The sequence below is a fragment of the Muscardinus avellanarius genome (assembly GCF_963383645.1).
Source record: "Muscardinus avellanarius genome assembly, chromosome: 2".
NCBI classification, from domain to species: domain Eukaryota; kingdom Metazoa; phylum Chordata; class Mammalia; order Rodentia; family Gliridae; genus Muscardinus; species Muscardinus avellanarius.
The window spans coordinates 120,225,945-120,243,936 of record NC_137787.1 but is presented as its reverse complement, the minus strand read 5'-3'; the positions used below and the strand labels follow the sequence as shown (position 1 = coordinate 120,243,936).

Here is a 17,992-nt window from a genome sequence, read left to right as displayed (position 1 = left end):
CCAGTCTCAGCAATTTAATGAAATCCTCAGCAAGTTAGAAAGATCCTAGTTTAAAATAAATGAGCTGAGCCAGACATGGTGGTGCACACTTATAATCCTAGTACTTGAAAGGCTGAGACATGATCGCAGGCTTGAGGCCAGCCTCAGCTACTTATGAGGCCCTCTGCAACTTAGTGAGACCCTATTTCAAAATAAAGAATAACTCAGGCATAGTGGTGCACACTTGTAATCCCCGTGCTTGGGAGGCTGAAACTGGAGGATTACACAGGTACGAAGCCAGCCTCAGCTACTTAGTGAGGCTCTCAGCAACTTAGTGAGACCCTGTTTCCAAATAAAATATAAAATAGGTCTGGGAGTATAGCCCAGAGGTAGAAAGCCTCTGGGTTCTACCTCCAGTACCACAAAAAAAAAAAAAAAAAAAAATAGGGTTGGGGTTATATCTCGGAGTTAAAATGCCCCTAGGTTTGATACCAAGTACCGATAAATAAATAATAAATAAATAAATAAATAAATACAATGAGCTGGGGGTATAGTTTGGAGGTAAAATGCCCCTGGGCAAGTTTGATTCCCAATACCAAAACATCAAAAAAAATAAAAATGAGGAGCCAGTTATGGTGACATATACCTATAATCCCTGAGAAGCTAAGACTGGAGAATTGCAGGTTTGTAGCCAGCTTCATCACTTTAGGGAGACCTTGTTTCAAAACAAAAATTAAAGCCAGGTGTGGTGGTGTACACTTGTAATCCCAGTACATGGGAGGCTGAGATAGGAGGATCACAGGTTCGAGGCCAGCCTCAGCAATTTAGACCCTCTGCAACTTAGTGAAACTCTGTTTCCAAGAAAATAAAGCCGGGTGTGGTGGCACATGCTTGTAATCCCAGCATTCGGGAGGCTGAGACAGGAGGATCGCAGTTCACGGACAGCCTCAGCTACTTAGTGAGGCTCTTTGCACAACACAGTGAGACCTGGTTTCAGAATAAAGAATAAAAAATAGGGCAGGGGGTGTAGCTCGAAGGTCGAATGCCCCTGGGTTCCATCCCCAAACCTGCAAAAATAAATAAATAAATAGAATGAAATAGGGCTGGAGGTATAACTGACGTATAATACCCCTGAGTTCAATCTCCAGTAGCCTCAAAAGTGATTTTTAAAAATTAATTAATTAAAAGGGCTGGGAGTATAACTTGGAGATAAAATACCTTGGTGTTCAATCTTCAGTAACAAAAAAAAGAAAGAAGCAGCTGCAGGAATCCCTTCATCCAGGTGTCTGTAGAAGAAGGCTTCTGTGCGTGGTCTTTGTTGTCTGTATGTTGTTGTTGTTGTTGTTGTTGTTGTGTGTGTGTGTGTGTTGTGTGTGTGTGTGTGTGTTGTGTGTGTGTGTTACTGGGATGGAACCCAGGGGCATTCTACCTCTGAGCTATACCCCCAGCCCTTTTTTTATTTTTATTTTGAAATAGGATCTCACTAAGTTGATGAGAATCTTACTAGTAGCTGAGGCTGTCCTTGAACCTGTTATTCTCCTGTTTCAGCCTCCCAAGTACTGAGATTACAAGCATGCACCGCCACACTCAGTTCTATTTAGTGTTTTTTTGTTTTGTTTTGTTTTTGCTGGTACTGGGGGTTGAACCTAGGGGCTTTATACCTTCAGGCTACACTCCAGAACCTATTTTATATTTTATTTGGAAACAAGGTCTCACTAAGCAGCTGAGGCTGGCTTTGAACCTGCGATCCTCCTGTCTCAGCCTTCTAAGCATGGGGATTACAAGTGTGCACCCCCATCCCCGGAAGCTCTTTTTAGTTTTAATGAAGACCACAACCCCAGAAAATCTGTAATTTGAAAAACAGGGATAGCTGGGTATGGTGGTTCACACTTGTAATCTCAGTTCTTGGGAGGCTGAGATAGGAGGATCACAGGTTCAAAGCCAACCTCAGCAACTTAGTGAGGCCCTCTGCAACTTAGACCTGTTTCAAAACAAAAGAATAAAATAGGGCTGCAGGTGTAGCTCAGAGGTAGAATGCCCCTGGGTTCCATCCCCAGTACCAAAAAAAAGAAAAACAGGTGAAATGAAAGTAGACATTTGGACATTCCCTCCTCTGTGAGGGAAGCAGGATTTGGAAGTCATGTTTCAGCAAACTCTAAACTCTGCTGCTCACACCACATAGGGTACGACAGAGGGAACAGAGCTGGCATCCAGAAGGCTCCTAGTGTGGCAACCAGTGGAGCCAGGGTGCTGGACCTCTCAGCAGGAGGAACATTTCCTAGCATGCCTATGGCACTGGCCTCCCAATGGCCCTGTTCCTCCTGTGTGCCTGTTCGCCCCCATTTGCCACATTACAGGATCGGTCCCTGCTTTGGTGCACCTGTCAGGGGCCTCAGTTGAAAATGCTGGAACTAACCAGGCGTGGTGGGGTTTGCCTGTAATCCCAGGACTTGGGAGGCCAAGACAGGAGGATCACAGATTTGAGGTCAACCTTAGAATTTTTTTTTTTTTTTCCTGGTACTAGGGATGGAATCCAGGAGCATTCTACCTCCAAGCTACACACCCAGCCCTATATTTTATTCTTTATTTTGAAAAAGGGCCTCACTGAGTTGCAAACAGCCTCACTAAGTAACTGAGGTTACCTACCCACAAACCGCGACCCTCCTGTCTCAGCCTCCAATGCTGAGATTACAAGCATGAGCCACCATGTCTAGCTCCAACCTCAGCAGTTTAGTGAGACCACGTTTCAAAATTTAGAAAGGCGAGGCCGGGAGTGGTGGCGCACGCTTGTAATCCCCACGCTTGGGAGGCAGAGACAGGAGGATCGCGCAGGTTCGAAGCCAGCCGCGCGCGCTGGCTTAGGAGACCCTGTTTCCAAATAAAAATGTAAAAATAGGTCTGGGAGTGTAGCCCGGAGATAGAAGGGCTTCCAGGAACCCCAGTACCATCAAAAAAAACCCAAACCAAAACAAAACAAAAATTTAGAAAGGCTGGGAGTCGGGTGGTATGACACACACCTCTGACCCCATACTTGGGGGATAATGTAGCTGGATGGCAGGTTTGAGGCCAACATCAGATAATTTAACCAGACCCTGTTTTAAACAAACACGAAAAGGGATGAGGGTGCAGCTCAGAGACCTAACAGGCCTGGGTTCAACTCAGAAACTTAACAGGCCTGTGTTCCGTCTCCAGCACCAAAAAAATTAAAGAAAGGTGGGATCAGAATACCACAAGCCCTCTGATGTTTTCCCACTTTCCCGCCACAGGAAAGGGCCTCGTGCCTGTGCCGGGGACGGCCACACGGAGACCCAGCTTCGAAGGCACAGTTGAGGCCTTCCCTCCCTACCACCAGCTGGGCGGCGCGTTCGAGGCCCCGGAAGCGCTGGAGGAGGTGCCGCGCCCATATGTAGGCTTTCTCTTTCCCAGCCATCAACACCCAGCCAAAGGCTACGGCGCGCCCGCCCTGCCACCGCCCGGTGCGCACTATGGCCGCGCACACCTGCTGGCACCCGGGGAGCCACTGGCCTACAGCGTGCAACGCAGCGCCTCTGTTCGCAGCAAGACCCCACCTGAGCCGGGCAGCTACGCCAACCTGGCCACCAAGGGCCAGGGGACGCCCCCGGGGCTGGCCTTCCCGGGCCCCGCTGCTGGGCTGTACGCGCACCCCAAGCTGCATGCACTGGGCACCCGGGGCCCGGGGTTTGCAGGTGATGCCCCCATGCAGGGCCTGCTCGCCTCCTCGAGGGGCAGCCTCGCCACCGACGCCTTCGAGCTGGGCACCCCCGTGCAGCCATGGCCGGCCTCCACACTGGCACGCCGAGATTCACTGCAGAAGCACACCGCCTTCCCTGCAGCACCCAGCAGGACCAGTTCGTTCAACAGCCAGCAGCCCCGGGGGACTGGAGCGCAGCCCCAGGCTGAGCCCGCTCTGCCTGCACCCAACACGGTCACGACTGTCACAGCCGCACACATCCTGCACCCGGTCAAGAGTGTGCGTGTGCTGCGACCGGAGCCGCAGACAGCCGTGGGCCCGAGCCACCCAGCCTGGGTGCCCGCGCCCACCGAGGGCCCCGACCCACTCGACACAGACTATGGTCCCGAACGCAGGTGCCCACCACCGCCCTACCCCAAGCACCTGCTGCCACCCAGCGCACCGGAGCAGTTGGACCTGGACGGCCTGTGCACCAGCATGGAGCAGAGCCTCCGCGGAGGCCCGGCTGCAGAGGCCGCCGAACGGGGCGACAAGAGCCACAAGAGCGCCAAGGGCGACAGGGGCGGCAAGGACAAGAAGCAGATCCAGACCTCCCCGGTGCCCGTGCGCAGGAGCAGCAAGGACGAGGAGAAGCGGGAGTCGCGCATCAAGAGCTACTCGCCGTACGCCTTCAAGTTCTTCATGGAGCAGCATGTGGAGAACGTCATCAAAACTTACCAGCAGAAGGTCCACCGCAGGCTGCAGCTGGAGCAAGAAATGGCCAAAGTAATGCCTCCCTACTCTTTCCTCTGCCGCGTACACGCTTGCCACAAACCTGCAGGCCAGTGGTGAGGAGCCCAGCACCTGGGAGGAGTCAGGAGTGTGGACGCGGGTGGCGGCACTCCCTGTAATCGCAGTACTTGGGAGGCTGAGACAAGAGGATGGCAGGTGCAAGGCCAGCCTCAGCTACTTAGTGAGGCCTGCATCTACCTAGTGAGATCCTGTTTGAAAAAAAGAAAGCAGCTGGGGGTCTAGCCAGGAGGTAGGGTGTCCTGTGTTCATTCTGCAGTACCATATACACAGAAAAGGTCAGGAGTGTGATGGGCTGCGTGTCTTCTTTCCCTTTCTCTTCATTACAGGAGAGTCGGTGACGACATGTTCATGATGTTGCTTATAGGCAAATTTAGCACATTTGAGGTGTGTGTGTGTGCATTGTATGCACACTCGAGCCTATGTGTAGTGTTAGGGATTGAACACAAGGGGGCACACTTACCACTGACCTACACCTCAGCCCTTTTTTATTTTAAAATTTTGAGACAGGATCTTGCTAAATTGTTTAGGCCACCTCTGGCTTTCTCTCCTTAGCCATCCAGATCCTGGGGGTAGAGGCATTTAACATCACACTGGACAACAAGCTTATTACTACTGAGTAAACCTGGATGAAATTTCTTAAAGACTAAGAACACATCGTAAAAACAAGTTTTGAGAGAGTAGAAACAAAGCTTGAGGTTGTATACACTGAATTGGGGTATGCAGAACCAGGCATGGTGGCTCACGCCTGTAACCCCAGTACTTGGGAGGCTGAGTCAGGAGGAACACGGGCTCAAGGACAGTGTCAGCAAGTAGTGAGACTCTCGTCAACTTAGGGAGACTCTGTTTCCAAATAAATGAATTCAGGCTGGGGCATAACTTGAAGGTAGAATCCTGGCTTCATTCGCCAGCTCCACAAAATAAAAATAAAAAAGTAAAGCCGGGTGTGGTGGTGCACACTTGTAATCCCAGCATTTGGGAGGCTGAGACTGGAGGATCACAGTTTGCAGTCAGCCTTCACTACTTAGTGAGATTCTTCGCAACTGAGACCCTGTTTCAAAATAAAGAATACAAAATAGGGCCGGGGGTGTAGCTGGAAGGTAGAATGCACCAGGGTTCCATCCTCAAAATAAGTAAATTTTAAAAAATAAAAAAGTAAAGCCAGGCGTGGTGGCGCACGTTTGTAATCCCCACGCTTGGGAGGCAGAGACAGGAGGATCGCGCAGGTTCAAAGCCAGCCTCACTGGTTTAAGAGACCCTGTTTCGAAATAAAAAATAATATAAAATAGGTCTGGGAGTGTAGCCTGGTGGTAGGAGGGTTTCCAGGAATCCCAGTACCACCAAAAATTAATAAACGAATAAATAAATAAGTAGAGGCGGGTATACACTTGTAATCTCAGTGTTTGGGAGGCTGAGACAGGAGGACCATAGGTTTACAGCCAACCTTAGCTACTTAGGCCCTCCACAGTTTAGTGAGACCCTGTTCCAAAATAAAGAATAAAAATAGGACTGGGTGTATCTCAGAGGTAGAACCCCCTGGGTTCCCTCCCCAGGACCACAATCAATCAGTAAGGAATATGTAAAGAAAACTAGTAGTGAGGCCTACGCTTGTAATCTCTGCATTCGGGAGGCGGAGACCGGAAGATCACAGTTCGCGGACAGCCCTACCTACTTAGTCCCTTCACAACTCAGTGAGACTCTGTTTCAAAAAATAATACCTGCCAGGCATGGTGGTGCATGCTTGTAATCCCTGCGCTTGGGAGGCTGAGACAGGAGGATCGCTCAGGTTCAAAGCCAGCCTCAGCTACTTAGTGAGGCTCTCAGCAACATAGTGAGACTCTGTTTCCAAATAAAATATAGAATAGGTCTGGGAGTATAGCCCGGAGGTAGATGGCCCCTGGGTTTCATCCCCAGTACCACAAAAATAAATAAATAAATAAATAAATAAATAAATAAATAAATAGACTTAAAAAATAGAGCTGGGGTGTAGCTCAGAGGTACAGTGCCCCTGGGTTCCATCCCTGGTACTGCAAAAAAAAAAAAATTGTAGTGACCTATTTATCTATCCTTAAATCTTTAATTGGTAAAGAAATGCTTTAAACATAATTTAATTGACACTAAAGTGCTAGAGAAGCCAGCGTGTTGGCGCACACTTGTAATCCCAGCATTTGGGAGGCTGAGACAGCAAGATTGCAGTTTGCACCCAGCTTCAGCTATTACTTAGGCCCTTTGCAACTCAGTGAGACCCTGTTTCAAAATAAAGAATAAAAAATAGGGCTAGGGGTGTTGTTTGGAGGTAGAATAGCCCTGGGTTCTATCCCCAGTACAGCCAAAAAAAAAAAAAAAAAGTGTTAGAGAAGATAATTGCTACTTTTTGTTGTTGTTGTTGTTGTTGTTGATCTGGGGATGGAACCCAGGGGCAGTCTACCTCTGAGCAACACCCCAGGCCTATTTTTTATTCTTTACTTTGAAAAAGGGTCTCACTAAGTTGTGGAGGCCTCACTAAGTAGCTGAGGCTGTCTGCAAACCGCGATCCTCCTGTCTCAGCCTCCCAAATGCTGGGATTACAAGTGTGTGCCACCATGCCCAGCTGAGAAGCTAATTGTTGATGAAGTTATTCAAATTTTTAAAAGATTTAGCTGGGTGCAGTGGCACATGCTTGTAATCCCACTGCTTGGGAGGCTGAGACAGGAAAATTGCAGGTTTGTGGCCAGCCTCAGCAACTTAGTGAGACTCTGTTTCCAAATAAAAAATAAAATAGGGCCCAGGATGTAGATCACAGGAGGAGTGCCCCTGAGTTCAATCCCCAGTACCATATAACTTTTTTTTAATGTTTTATAAATAAAATTGGTGGGGGTACTAGGGTTTGAACCTCTCTCTGGATACTCTACTGCTGACCTACAGCTCTAGCCTTTTTAAATTTTTAAAATTATTTATTTATTTATTTATTTGCAGTGCTGTGGATGGAACCCAGGGGCATTCTACCTCCGAGCTACATCCGCACCCCTATTTTTTATTCTTTATTTTGAAACAGGGTCTCACTGATTTACAGAGGGCCTCACTAAGTAGCTTAGGCTGTTTGTGAACTGCAATCCTCCTGTCTCAGCCTCCCAAGAATTAAAAGTGTGTGCCACTACGCCCAGCTTATTTTTTTATTTTGAAACAGTGTTCCCCTAGATTATATTATTCTGGCCTCAAACTTTCGATCCTCCTGTCTTGGCCTCCCAAGTACTGTGATCACAGGTATGTGCTACCATGCCCAGCTCACAATAAATTTGAATCACACAAAGCCAGTCATTCCAGGATCTAAAAACTGGATTTGTGTTTCTCCTAGTGTCCCATATTCTTTTTTTTTCTTCCTTTTTTTTCCAGTACTGGAGATTGAACAGTGGTGTTCTATGTCCAAGTTACACCCCCAGCTCTTACTAGTTTTTGTTTTTGAAATGGTCTCAATAGGTTGCTGCGAGTCTTGCTAAGTTGCTGAACCTGTCCAATCTGCGATCCTCTTGTCACAGCCACCCAAGTCCTGAGATTACAGGCATGTGCCACCATGCCTGGCTCATTGGTTGTTTTATTATTTTCTTTCTTTTTTTTCCTCTCTCTCTTTTTTTTTGATGGTAATGGGGATTGAACCTAGAGGTGTTCTCTCAGCTATAGAGCTATAGCCCTGGCCCTTTTTATTTTTTATATGGAAACAGGGTCTCGCTAGGTTGCTGAGTCTCACTGTGTCGCTAAAGCTAGTCTCAAGCCTGTGACCCTCCTGTCTTGGCTTCCCTAGTAGTGAGATTATAGGCTTGCATCACCATGCCCAGCTTGGCTTGTTTTCTGTTTACTCATTTCCCCTGTGCTAGTAAAATATTAGGGTGCTCTGGAGTTCCAAGAATGTTGTGTGGTCCCCTTACCCTCAGACTTTTATGAATAGATTTTATTTTATTTTATTTATTTATTTATTTATTTATTTATTTATTTATTTTTTGGTGGTACTGGGAGTGGAACCCAGAGGCTTTCTACCTCCGGGCTATACTCCCAGACCTATTTTATATTTTATTTGCAAACAGGGTCTCACTAAGTAGCTGAGAGCCTCACTAAGTAGCTGAGGCTGGCTTTGAACCTGTGCGATCCTCCTGTCTCAGCCTCCCAAGCGCGGGGATTATAAGTGTGCGCCACCACGTGGCTTATGAATAGATTTTAGAGCCTAATGTCACCTTGAGAAAGAACTCTATTCTGTCTAACCTTTGGATTCCAGGTTTGTATCTATGTATGGATGGAAAAAAACAAACAAACAAAAACTAGCTTTTACTTTGCTTGTAGTATGTGGGACCCATTCTTCTGCATCCTCTTTTCTGTAGACTCTTCTCCGTTCCAGGGTCTCCCTGTCCTGGTCACATGCTGCCAGGGGACCCCACTAAGGATACTCTTTCTTTTGCTTTGCTTTGTGTGCAGGCGGGATTGTGTGCGGCTGAGCAGGAACAGATGAGGAAGATCCTTTACCAGAAGGAGTCCAATTACAACAGACTGAAGAGGGCCAAGATGGACAAGTCCATGTTTGTGAAAATCAGAACCCTGGGCATCGGCGCCTTTGGAGAAGTGTGCCTTGCTTGTAAGGTGGACACTCATGCCCTGTATGCCATGAAGACCCTGAGGAAGAAGGACGTCCTGAACCGGAACCAGGTGGCCCACGTCAAGGCCGAGAGGGACATCCTGGCCGAGGCAGACAACGAGTGGGTTGTCAAGCTCTACTACTCCTTCCAGGACAAGGACAGCTTGTACTTTGTGATGGACTACATCCCAGGTGGGGACATGATGAGCCTGCTCATCCGGATGGAGGTCTTCCCCGAGCACCTGGCCCGTTTCTACATCGCAGAGCTGACCTTGGCCATCGAGAGCGTACACAAGATGGGTTTCATCCACCGAGACATCAAGCCGGATAACATTTTGATAGATCTGGATGGTCACATCAAACTGACAGATTTTGGCCTGTGCACGGGCTTCAGGTGGACTCATAATTCCAAATACTACCAGAAAGGTATTATCTTAGGCACACCTCTCCACCCCCAACACTCCCAGCATCTGGACGTAGCTAAATCCTAAGGGTCAGCCGTTCTCCGTCTTGCTGGCTGCCGGTCACTTTGAGATTATCTATCACCACCATTATTGTATCATTTGTTGTAACATCCTTTTCTTTTTAAAGAAAAGCTGGGCATGGCGGTGCTTGCTTGTAATCCCAGTATTTGGGAGGCTGAGACCGGAGGATCTCGGGTTGGAGACTCACCTCAGCCATTTAGTGAGACTCTCAGCAACCCAGCAAAACCCTGTTTCGAAACAAAAATATTTTTAGCTTGTAATCCCAGCATTCGGGAGGCTGAGATAGCAGCATCACAGGTTGCGGGCAGCCTCAGTTACTTAATGAGGCCCTTTGCAACTCAGTGAGACCCTGTTTCAAAATAAGAAAAAATGGGGTTGGGGCCTGGCGTGGTGGCGCACACTTGTAATCCCTGTGATGGGGAGGCTGAGACAGGAGGATCGCACAGTTCGAAGCCAGCCTCAGCTACTTAGTGAGGCTCTCAGCAACTTAGTGAGACCCTGTTTCCAAATAAAATATAAAAAAAATAGGTCTGGGAGTATAGTCCAGAGGTAAAAAGCCCCTGGGTTCTACCCCCAGTACCACAAAAAAATAAAAAATAAAAAATAAATAGTGCTGGGATGTAGCTTAGAGGTAGAATGCCCCTGGGTTCCATCCCCAGTACCGAAAGAAAGAAAGAAAGAGAGAGAGAGAGAGAGAGAGAGAGAGAGAGAGAGAGAGAGAGAGAGAGAGAGAGAGAGAAGGAGAAGGAAGGAAAAGAAAGGAAGAAAGATTGATTTTTAAAAGGGTTGAGAGTAAACTAGACAAGGTGGTGCACACCTGTAATCCCAGCATTTGGGAGTCTGAGGAGGATCCCAGGTTCAGCAGCCTCAGCAGGTAGTGAGATTCATTAACATAGGGAGACCCTGTTTCAGAATAAAAATAAATCCAGGTGTGGTATACACATTTGTAATCCCAGTACTTGGGAGGCTGAGACAGGAGGATCGTAGGTTTGTAGCCAGCCTCAGCTACTGCATGAGCCCTTTGCAATTCAGTGAGACCCTGTTTCAGATAAGGAATAAAATAAGAGTAGTGGTATAGATCAGAGGTAGAATGCCCCTGGATTCAATCACGAGTACTACAAAAAATTAAGTAAATAAATTAATAAAGCCAGGTGTGCTGGCCCACGCCTGTAATCCCAGTGCTTGGGATGCTGAAACAGGAGGGTCACAGGTTGAAGGACAGCCTCGGCAGAGTGCAACTCTCATCAACTTAGTGAGACCCAGTTTCAAAATAAATATAAAAAACAGGGCCAGGCGTGGTGGCACACACTTGTAATCCCAGCATTCGGGAGGCTGAGAAAGGAGGATCGCAGTTCGCGGACAGTCTCAGCTACTTAGTGAGGCCCTTTGCAACTCAGTGAGACCCCATTTCAAAATAAAGAATAATAAATAGGGCTGGAGGTATAGCTCAGAGGTATAGCTCAGAAAGCCCCTGGGTTCCATCCCCAATACTGCAAAAAAAAAAAAAAAGTAAAAAAGTGATTTTTTTTTTTTTTTTTTTTTTTGGGTGGTACTGGGGTTCCTGGAAGCCCTCTACCTCCGGGCTTCACTCCCAGACCTATTTTTACATTTTTATTTGGAAACAGGGTCTCCTAAGCCAGTGCGCGTGGCTGGCTTCGAACCTGCGCGATCCTCCTGTCTCTGCCTCCCAAGCGCGGGGATTACAAGCGTGCGCCACCACGCCCGGTGATTTTTTTAATTTTCTCCAAGTACTGGGGTTTGAACCTAGGGCCATTCTACCTCTTAGTACATGCTACACAGTGTTTATTTTTAATTTGGACACAGGATCTCACCAAGTTATAGAGTACTGGCCTCAACACTGCGATCCTCCTGTCTCAGCCTCCCAAGCTCTGGGATTACAAGCGTGCGCCCCTCGCCTAGCACAGCACAGTGTCTGCTCTTTGCTGCAGCTGCTCATTGTTCTGTCTTGGCGTTAGTCATGGCTGTGTTCTAGAGTCCAGGAAGAGCTGCTGCCATGTGCATTGGCTGGAGAAGATCACTCATTCTAACTCTTCAGTAGCTCGTTGAAAAGACTTTTCTGAGTTTTAAATTCCTTTATTGTCAAGTAATGAAAATTCACTTTTTTTTTTTTCCTTTCTCTTAACACCCAATTCCTGCCTGAAGGGAACCACAACAGGCAGGACAGCATGGAGCCCAGTGACCTCTGGGACGATGTGTCCAGCTGTCGGTGCGGGGACAGGCTGAAGACCCTGGAGCAGAGGGCGCAGAAGCAGCACCAGCGCTGTCTGGCACACTCGCTGGTCGGGACTCCCAACTACATTGCCCCGGAGGTGCTCCTGCGCAAAGGTATCCGGCTGTGCTGCCGGCCAGGCCGCCTTGGCTTCCACCCACGTAGCCAGGGGACCTCTGAGAGTTTACAAGCCGGTACCGTGGAGCACGCCTGTATCCTGGTACTTGAGAGGCTAAGTCAGGGGAACCACAGTTTTAAGGCCAACCTCAGCAACTCAGTGAGGCCCTGTTTCAAAACAAAGAGCCGGGGATGTAGCTCAGAGGTAGAATGCTCCTGGGTTTAATCCCCAGCAAAAACAAAAACAAAACACTCCCTGCTCTAGCTTCTCAAGACTAAGTGTTCTTGTCATGTCCTTGTCATAGTCATCATATTTAGCCTGAGAGTTATCTCCCTGACACACGCCCCCAGTTTCTCACCTCTGTCCTCAGAGTGCCCCGGCTTCGCACACTTGTGGCTGGCATGTGAGTGCGTGGGCTTTCCACCCAGGACTCAAGGGAATTGCCTCTTCTTTTTATTTTTTTGTGGTAATGAGAGTTGAACACAGAGGCATTCTACCCCTGAGCTATGTCCTCAGACTGATTTTATTTCTTTTGAAAACAGAGTCTCACTAGGTTGATGAGAGTCTCATTGCTTGCTGAGTAGACCTGCCTCTTATGGAGTTCCATGATAGAAGCAGTCCTGGGGCCACAGGACCATGACTCAGTTGCCTGAGCCAGCATTTCTGGGCTCTGGCTTAACTCTGCTGCCCAGGCTCCTAGCCCAGTTACCTCAGGTCCAGCTCACATATGTTGTTTTCTTCCAGTACTCTCTACTAGCCCCAAACTGCCTGGAAAGTAATATTCACAGACAATAGTGGACATAAAATCTCTAGGAATCAGTCAAATGTGTCTCCTGAGTGGATGCTCTGTTCCATCAAATATAACATCTGGCTGAGAGCAAGAGCAGCCTCCGGTGACCTTGCACAGACCCTGGCAACATGGGCTATTGACCTGATCATGCATAGTAAATCCAGACAGGCAGCCTCTCCTTGGAGCCAGCCAGACCTGGGTGAGGGGAGGTCACTCTGTTAGCTGAGTTAGCTGAAGGCAGGTGACTGAACCAGTCAGTACCACGCGTCCCCTCCAGAGCGTGCGGATGGTCGCCCAGTCCCAGAAGACGTCTTGGGCCCTGTCTGGGCTGTTCTGCCAGTGACCGCGGGCAGGAGAGTCCAGAGGGATGGAGGGGGATTGCTTGAGCCAACAGCTCATGTCCTAGGTCCCAGCTGTTCTAGGGATTGAATCAGGGGCAGTTGGCCTCTAAGATACACCCCAGCCCTTTTTATTATTATTATTTTGAATCGGGATTTCACTAAATCACTGAGGCTGATCTCGGGTGGTGATGCTCCTCCCTCAGCCTCCCGGATGCTCCCAGAGCCTCCTTTGTACGTCCACCAGCACTACTGCAGCATGCGTTTCCAACAAATCTGCATGTTCGGGGCCTGTAGAGCTCCCCTCTGAAGAGCCCACTTGGGCTGATTGAGTGGCCTTTGTCTTTCAGGGTACACACAGCTGTGTGACTGGTGGAGCGTTGGTGTGATTCTTTTTGAGATGCTGGTGGGGCAGCCGCCTTTTCTGGCTCCTACTCCCACAGAAACCCAGTTAAAGGTAAGCAGGAATGGGGCTTACCTGCCTGCTATAGTCTGACCTGTCTCCTGGTGCAGTCAGAAACTTGACTCAGCAGGGGTAGGAATGGCACTTCTATATACAAGTAGCTGAGGTTGTCTGTGAACCATGATCCTCCTGTCTCAGCCTCCCAAATGCTGGGATTACAAGTGTGCGCCACCACACCCGGCTGTTTTTTTTTAAAAAATTATAAACTGGGCATAGGCTCCTAATCCCAGTACTTGGGAGGCTGAGACAGGAGGATCAAGGTTCATGGCTGGCCTCAGCTACTTAGGTCCTCTGCAACTTAGTGAGACTCTGTTCCAAAATAAAGAATAAAAATCATGTTGGAGGTGTAGCTCAGATGTAGAATGCCCATGGGTTCAATCAAAAAAAATTTTTTTTCATATATATATATATAGTTTTAGCCAAGCATGATGGCCCATGCCTGTAATCCCAGTACTTGGGAGGCTAAAATGGCAGAGTGGTAGTTTGGAAGCCAGTCTCAGCAATTCAGCAAGACTCTAGACATTGAGACCAGAGGATTGAGGTTCACAGACAGCCTCAGCTACTTAGCAAGGCCCCTTGCAACTCAATGAGGAACAGTGCCCCCTGGGTTTCATCCCCAGTACTACAAAATATATATATATATAGGCATAGGCTCCTCACTGCCTGGCTGTAACAGGACTTTTAAATCATCCCAGTTTTATAACTGAGGGCAGTGAGGACAGACAGAAGCCCAGTGTCTTACCTGTGCAGCTTTAAGACAGGGTGGTTTAAGCAGCAGCTCACAGTTCACAGTGTGTGTGTGTGTGTGTGTGTGTATAAATAAAATATAAGCCGGGTGTGGTGGCGCACGTTTGTAATCCTCGCGCTTGGGAGGCTGAGACAGGAGGATCGCACAGGTTCAAAGCCAGCCTCAGCTACTTAGTGAGGCTCTCAGCAACTTAGTGACACCCTGTTTCCAAATAAAATATAAAATAGGTCTAGCCGGGCGTGGTAGCTCACGCTTGTAATCCCAGCATTCGGGAGGCTGAGACCCGGAGGATCGTGGTTCGCAGACAGCCTCAGCTACTTAGTGGGGTCCTCTGCAACTCAGTGAGATCTGGTTTCAAAATAAAGAATAAAAAATAGGGCAGGGGGTGTAGCTCAGAGGTTGAATGCCCCTGGGTTTCATCCCCAGATCCACAAAAAATAAAAATAAAAAAAATTAATAAAATAGGTCTGGGAGTGTACCCCGGAGGTAGAAGGCCTCTGGGTTCCATCCCCAGTACCACCAAAATAAAAAAATATATATATATAGGGTTGGAATAAATATATACATAGGGTTGGAAGTTTGTAGGTCAAAGGTAGAAAACCTCTGGGTATACATATGCAGGTATACATATACACAAAAGTTATTTTTTTATCCACAGTGAGTACTGAGTGCATTGTGTGTGTTCAAGTGGAAGTCCACTCGCACAGCTAAAGCAGTGACTCACAGATCAGTATTGTTTTTGTGGAAAGCACAAATTTCTTTGGCTAAACAATATTTTCAATAGAAGAAGAAAATCAAATCATACCCCTTTGTCTGTATTCGACTTTATCACCCCACACCTTGAACTGTGAGCTGCTGCTTAAACCACCCTGTCTTAAAGCTGCACAGGTAAGACACTGGGCTTGTCTGTCCTCACTGCCCTCAGTTATAAAACTGGGATGATTTAAAAGTCCTGTTACAGCCAGGCAGAGGCACAGGCCTATAATCCCTATAATTGGGAGGCCAAGGCAGGAGGAGTGCAGACTGGCGGCCAGCCTCAGCAATTTAGCGAGACACTGCTTCAAAATGCAGAGAGCTGTAGGTGTAGCTTATAGGTAGGATGCCCTTGGGTTTAACCTCCAGTGTAAATAAAATAAAAGACTGCTGAGCAGCCAACCTTGTTTCCCTAGGTGGTGAACTGGGAGAGCACGCTGCACATCCCCGCCCAGGCAAAGCTGAGTGCCGAGGCCAGAGACCTCATCACCAAGCTGTGCTGTGCTGCCGACTGTCGCCTGGGCAGGGCGGGGGCGGAGGACCTGAAGGCCCACCCCTTCTTCAGTGCCATCGACTTCTCCAGCGACATCCGGAAGCAGCCAGCGCCGTACGTGCCCACCATCAGCCACCCTATGGACACGTCCAACTTTGACCCCGTGGAGGAGGAGAGCCCAGCCAGCGAGGCCAGCGAGGGCGGCGCCAAGGCCTGGGACGCGCTGGGCGCCCCGGGCAGCAAGCACCCTGAGCATGCCTTCTACGAGTTCACTTTCCGCCGCTTCTTTGACGACAACGGTCACCCGTTCAGGTGCCCCAAGCCCCCTGGAGCAGAGGCCCCAGAGCAGAGCGGAGGCTGCCAGCCTGTGTACGTGTAGGCAAGCTCAGGCCTCGAGGACCGGCCAGCAGGAGGCTGCTGCTCTCAGACGCCTGAGGCGCACCGGCTCGCCTTGGGACCCTGGTGGCCAGCACAGGGAGGGCCGCGTGGCCGGGACTGGCTCTTGAGGGCCTTCCCTGCATTCAAATGAGCTTTTTAAAATTGAGTACAGTTTAGAAGGAGCACTTATTTTGTCACTATCCATTGTTTTCTTACTAAATTGTGGGGATTAACGTTGACAAATCATGCTGCTGTTATTCTACATTTATATTTTTATCCATAGCACTTATTCACGTTTAGGAAGACAGAAACTGAAGAACGTGATAAGATATCTCTGTGCAATAATGTTAAAAAAAGCTATCGTTCTGCTTGGATGTCACGGAGACCATTTTATCCACACAATGGTTTTTGTTTTATAATTTCTTCCTCCATTTCAAAATTGTGATATAATGTTAAAAGCTGCTTTTTTTCCTTTTTATGTATTATAGTATACTAGAAAGTGTGAGGAAAGTGGGGACAGAGTGTGACTTCAGATGTCTGGTGTGAAGTCCTATGTGAGCAGGGTTTTTCTATTATAAAATTACCGTATCTTGCCATTCACAGCAGGCTGTGAATACATTTTTACGAGTGTTTTAAGGTCTTCTACACGCCCTGCTGATAGTGCATTGTGTGGGCAGCGCCTTCCCTGTGATTGCTTCCCTTACTGTTTGTTTAAAGAGAGGAAATGTAACTGAGGAGTGATTCTTCTGTGTGTGTGTCTTGAGTATGATTGGGTTCCTGGGTGGGGGGCATAGACATTTGTAGTGTACTAAATTTATATACATCAAAAGGGATTGATTCAGCTATGCCGGAACATCTCCAGTTAGCCGTGGACCTGAGTCCATTCTGCAGTCATGCGCTCTTTCTTCTTGGTATAGCTGGTGTGTGGAATTCAGTAGCCAGGACCCCTACTACTTAATTTTTCATCAACAGACAGCCCACTCTGAGAGGCTAAAGGAAGTTAACCCTCTTATCTTGGCCTTGACAGCTCAGATGTAACCATGGAGAAACTGAATCATCTTACAGTTCTTTACAATTTTCATAGTGTACTTGGAAGTTTCAAATCTTAACTTGGTTTAAACAGTACATTTTTTCTAACTTTTGTAAAAAAAAAAAAAAGCGAAGATTTTTCAAAGTAACATTGGAATAAAAAACAATTAAGCCATACATATTTTCTTAGACGTATAGGTGTACATATAACTATATAGATAAACACACAAAATACTCCTTATTTCAAATTAGTATGGTTTCTATTTAAAGTGATTTATATTTGAGTAAAACATTCAATTCTCTTGCTTTTTAAAAGATCTGATGCATTCTATTTTCCATTGTATTATTCCATATATTTTTTCTCTGAATTTCTTAGTATAATGTATCCATTCTTTAATATATATCTAGGTGGCGACACAGAAGTTTATCAATGTCTAAAGCAACCCCTGTGTGCTGGTTTACATTGTATGAATGGCATACTCTGAAGTCTGCTGTGTTTGTATTGTGACCCAGTATTTTTGCTATTTTATAGTAATGCTATGTTATTTACAGCGCTCTGACATACTTTCATGTGGTAGGTTCTTTCTCAGGAACTCAATTTAACTATTATTTATTGATATATATCATTGCCTTTGAAAAGCTTCTACTGGCACAATTTATTATTAAAAATTTGAATCCAAATCTCTTAGTTGTCATTGTTTTATTGGAAGTTATAAGACCTTGCTTTCATCAGCATGTTGTAAACCCTTTCCTCCCCCCACATACACTTTTCCTGGGGACTCCCTTGCAGCTAGGTTTGAGAAGTACTGAGAGCTACTGTGAGGAGAGGGTGGGGAGAGGCCCTGCCGGGCGGACTTGAAATCTCAGGAAGGCCTGGGCTAGAAACCTGCTTTCAGTTTACTTGAGCAGCAATTCTGTGGCCACCTTCTCTTCTGTGAAATGGGAACAAAATCGGCTCTACTTGGCAGTGCACCCCTGTTATCCCAGTACACAGGAGGCAGAGGCACCAAGGTTAGCAGGTTCGAGGCCAGCCTTAGCAATTTAGTGAGACCCTGTTTCAAAATAAAAAAATAAAAAGGGCTGGAGA

General features: G+C 47.4%; 1 protein-coding gene across 1 annotated transcript in view; it reads left to right on the top strand.

Moving 5' to 3' along the window:
- The window catches only part of LATS2 (large tumor suppressor kinase 2), a gene marked incomplete at both ends in the record, with an annotated part of 41,872 nt that extends 25,995 nt beyond the window's left edge, over positions 1–15,877 (top strand). Inside the window, 5 exons of the mRNA XM_080689419.1 lie at positions 3,246–4,456; positions 8,924–9,506; positions 11,729–11,911; positions 13,392–13,498; positions 15,422–15,877. Of these exons, the coding sequence (XP_080545545.1) occupies positions 3,246–4,456; positions 8,924–9,506; positions 11,729–11,911; positions 13,392–13,498; positions 15,422–15,877 (2,540 nt within the window). The remainder of the gene's footprint in view (positions 1–3,245; positions 4,457–8,923; positions 9,507–11,728; positions 11,912–13,391; positions 13,499–15,421) is intronic.
- Between the last annotated feature and the right edge of the window lie 2,115 nt (positions 15,878–17,992).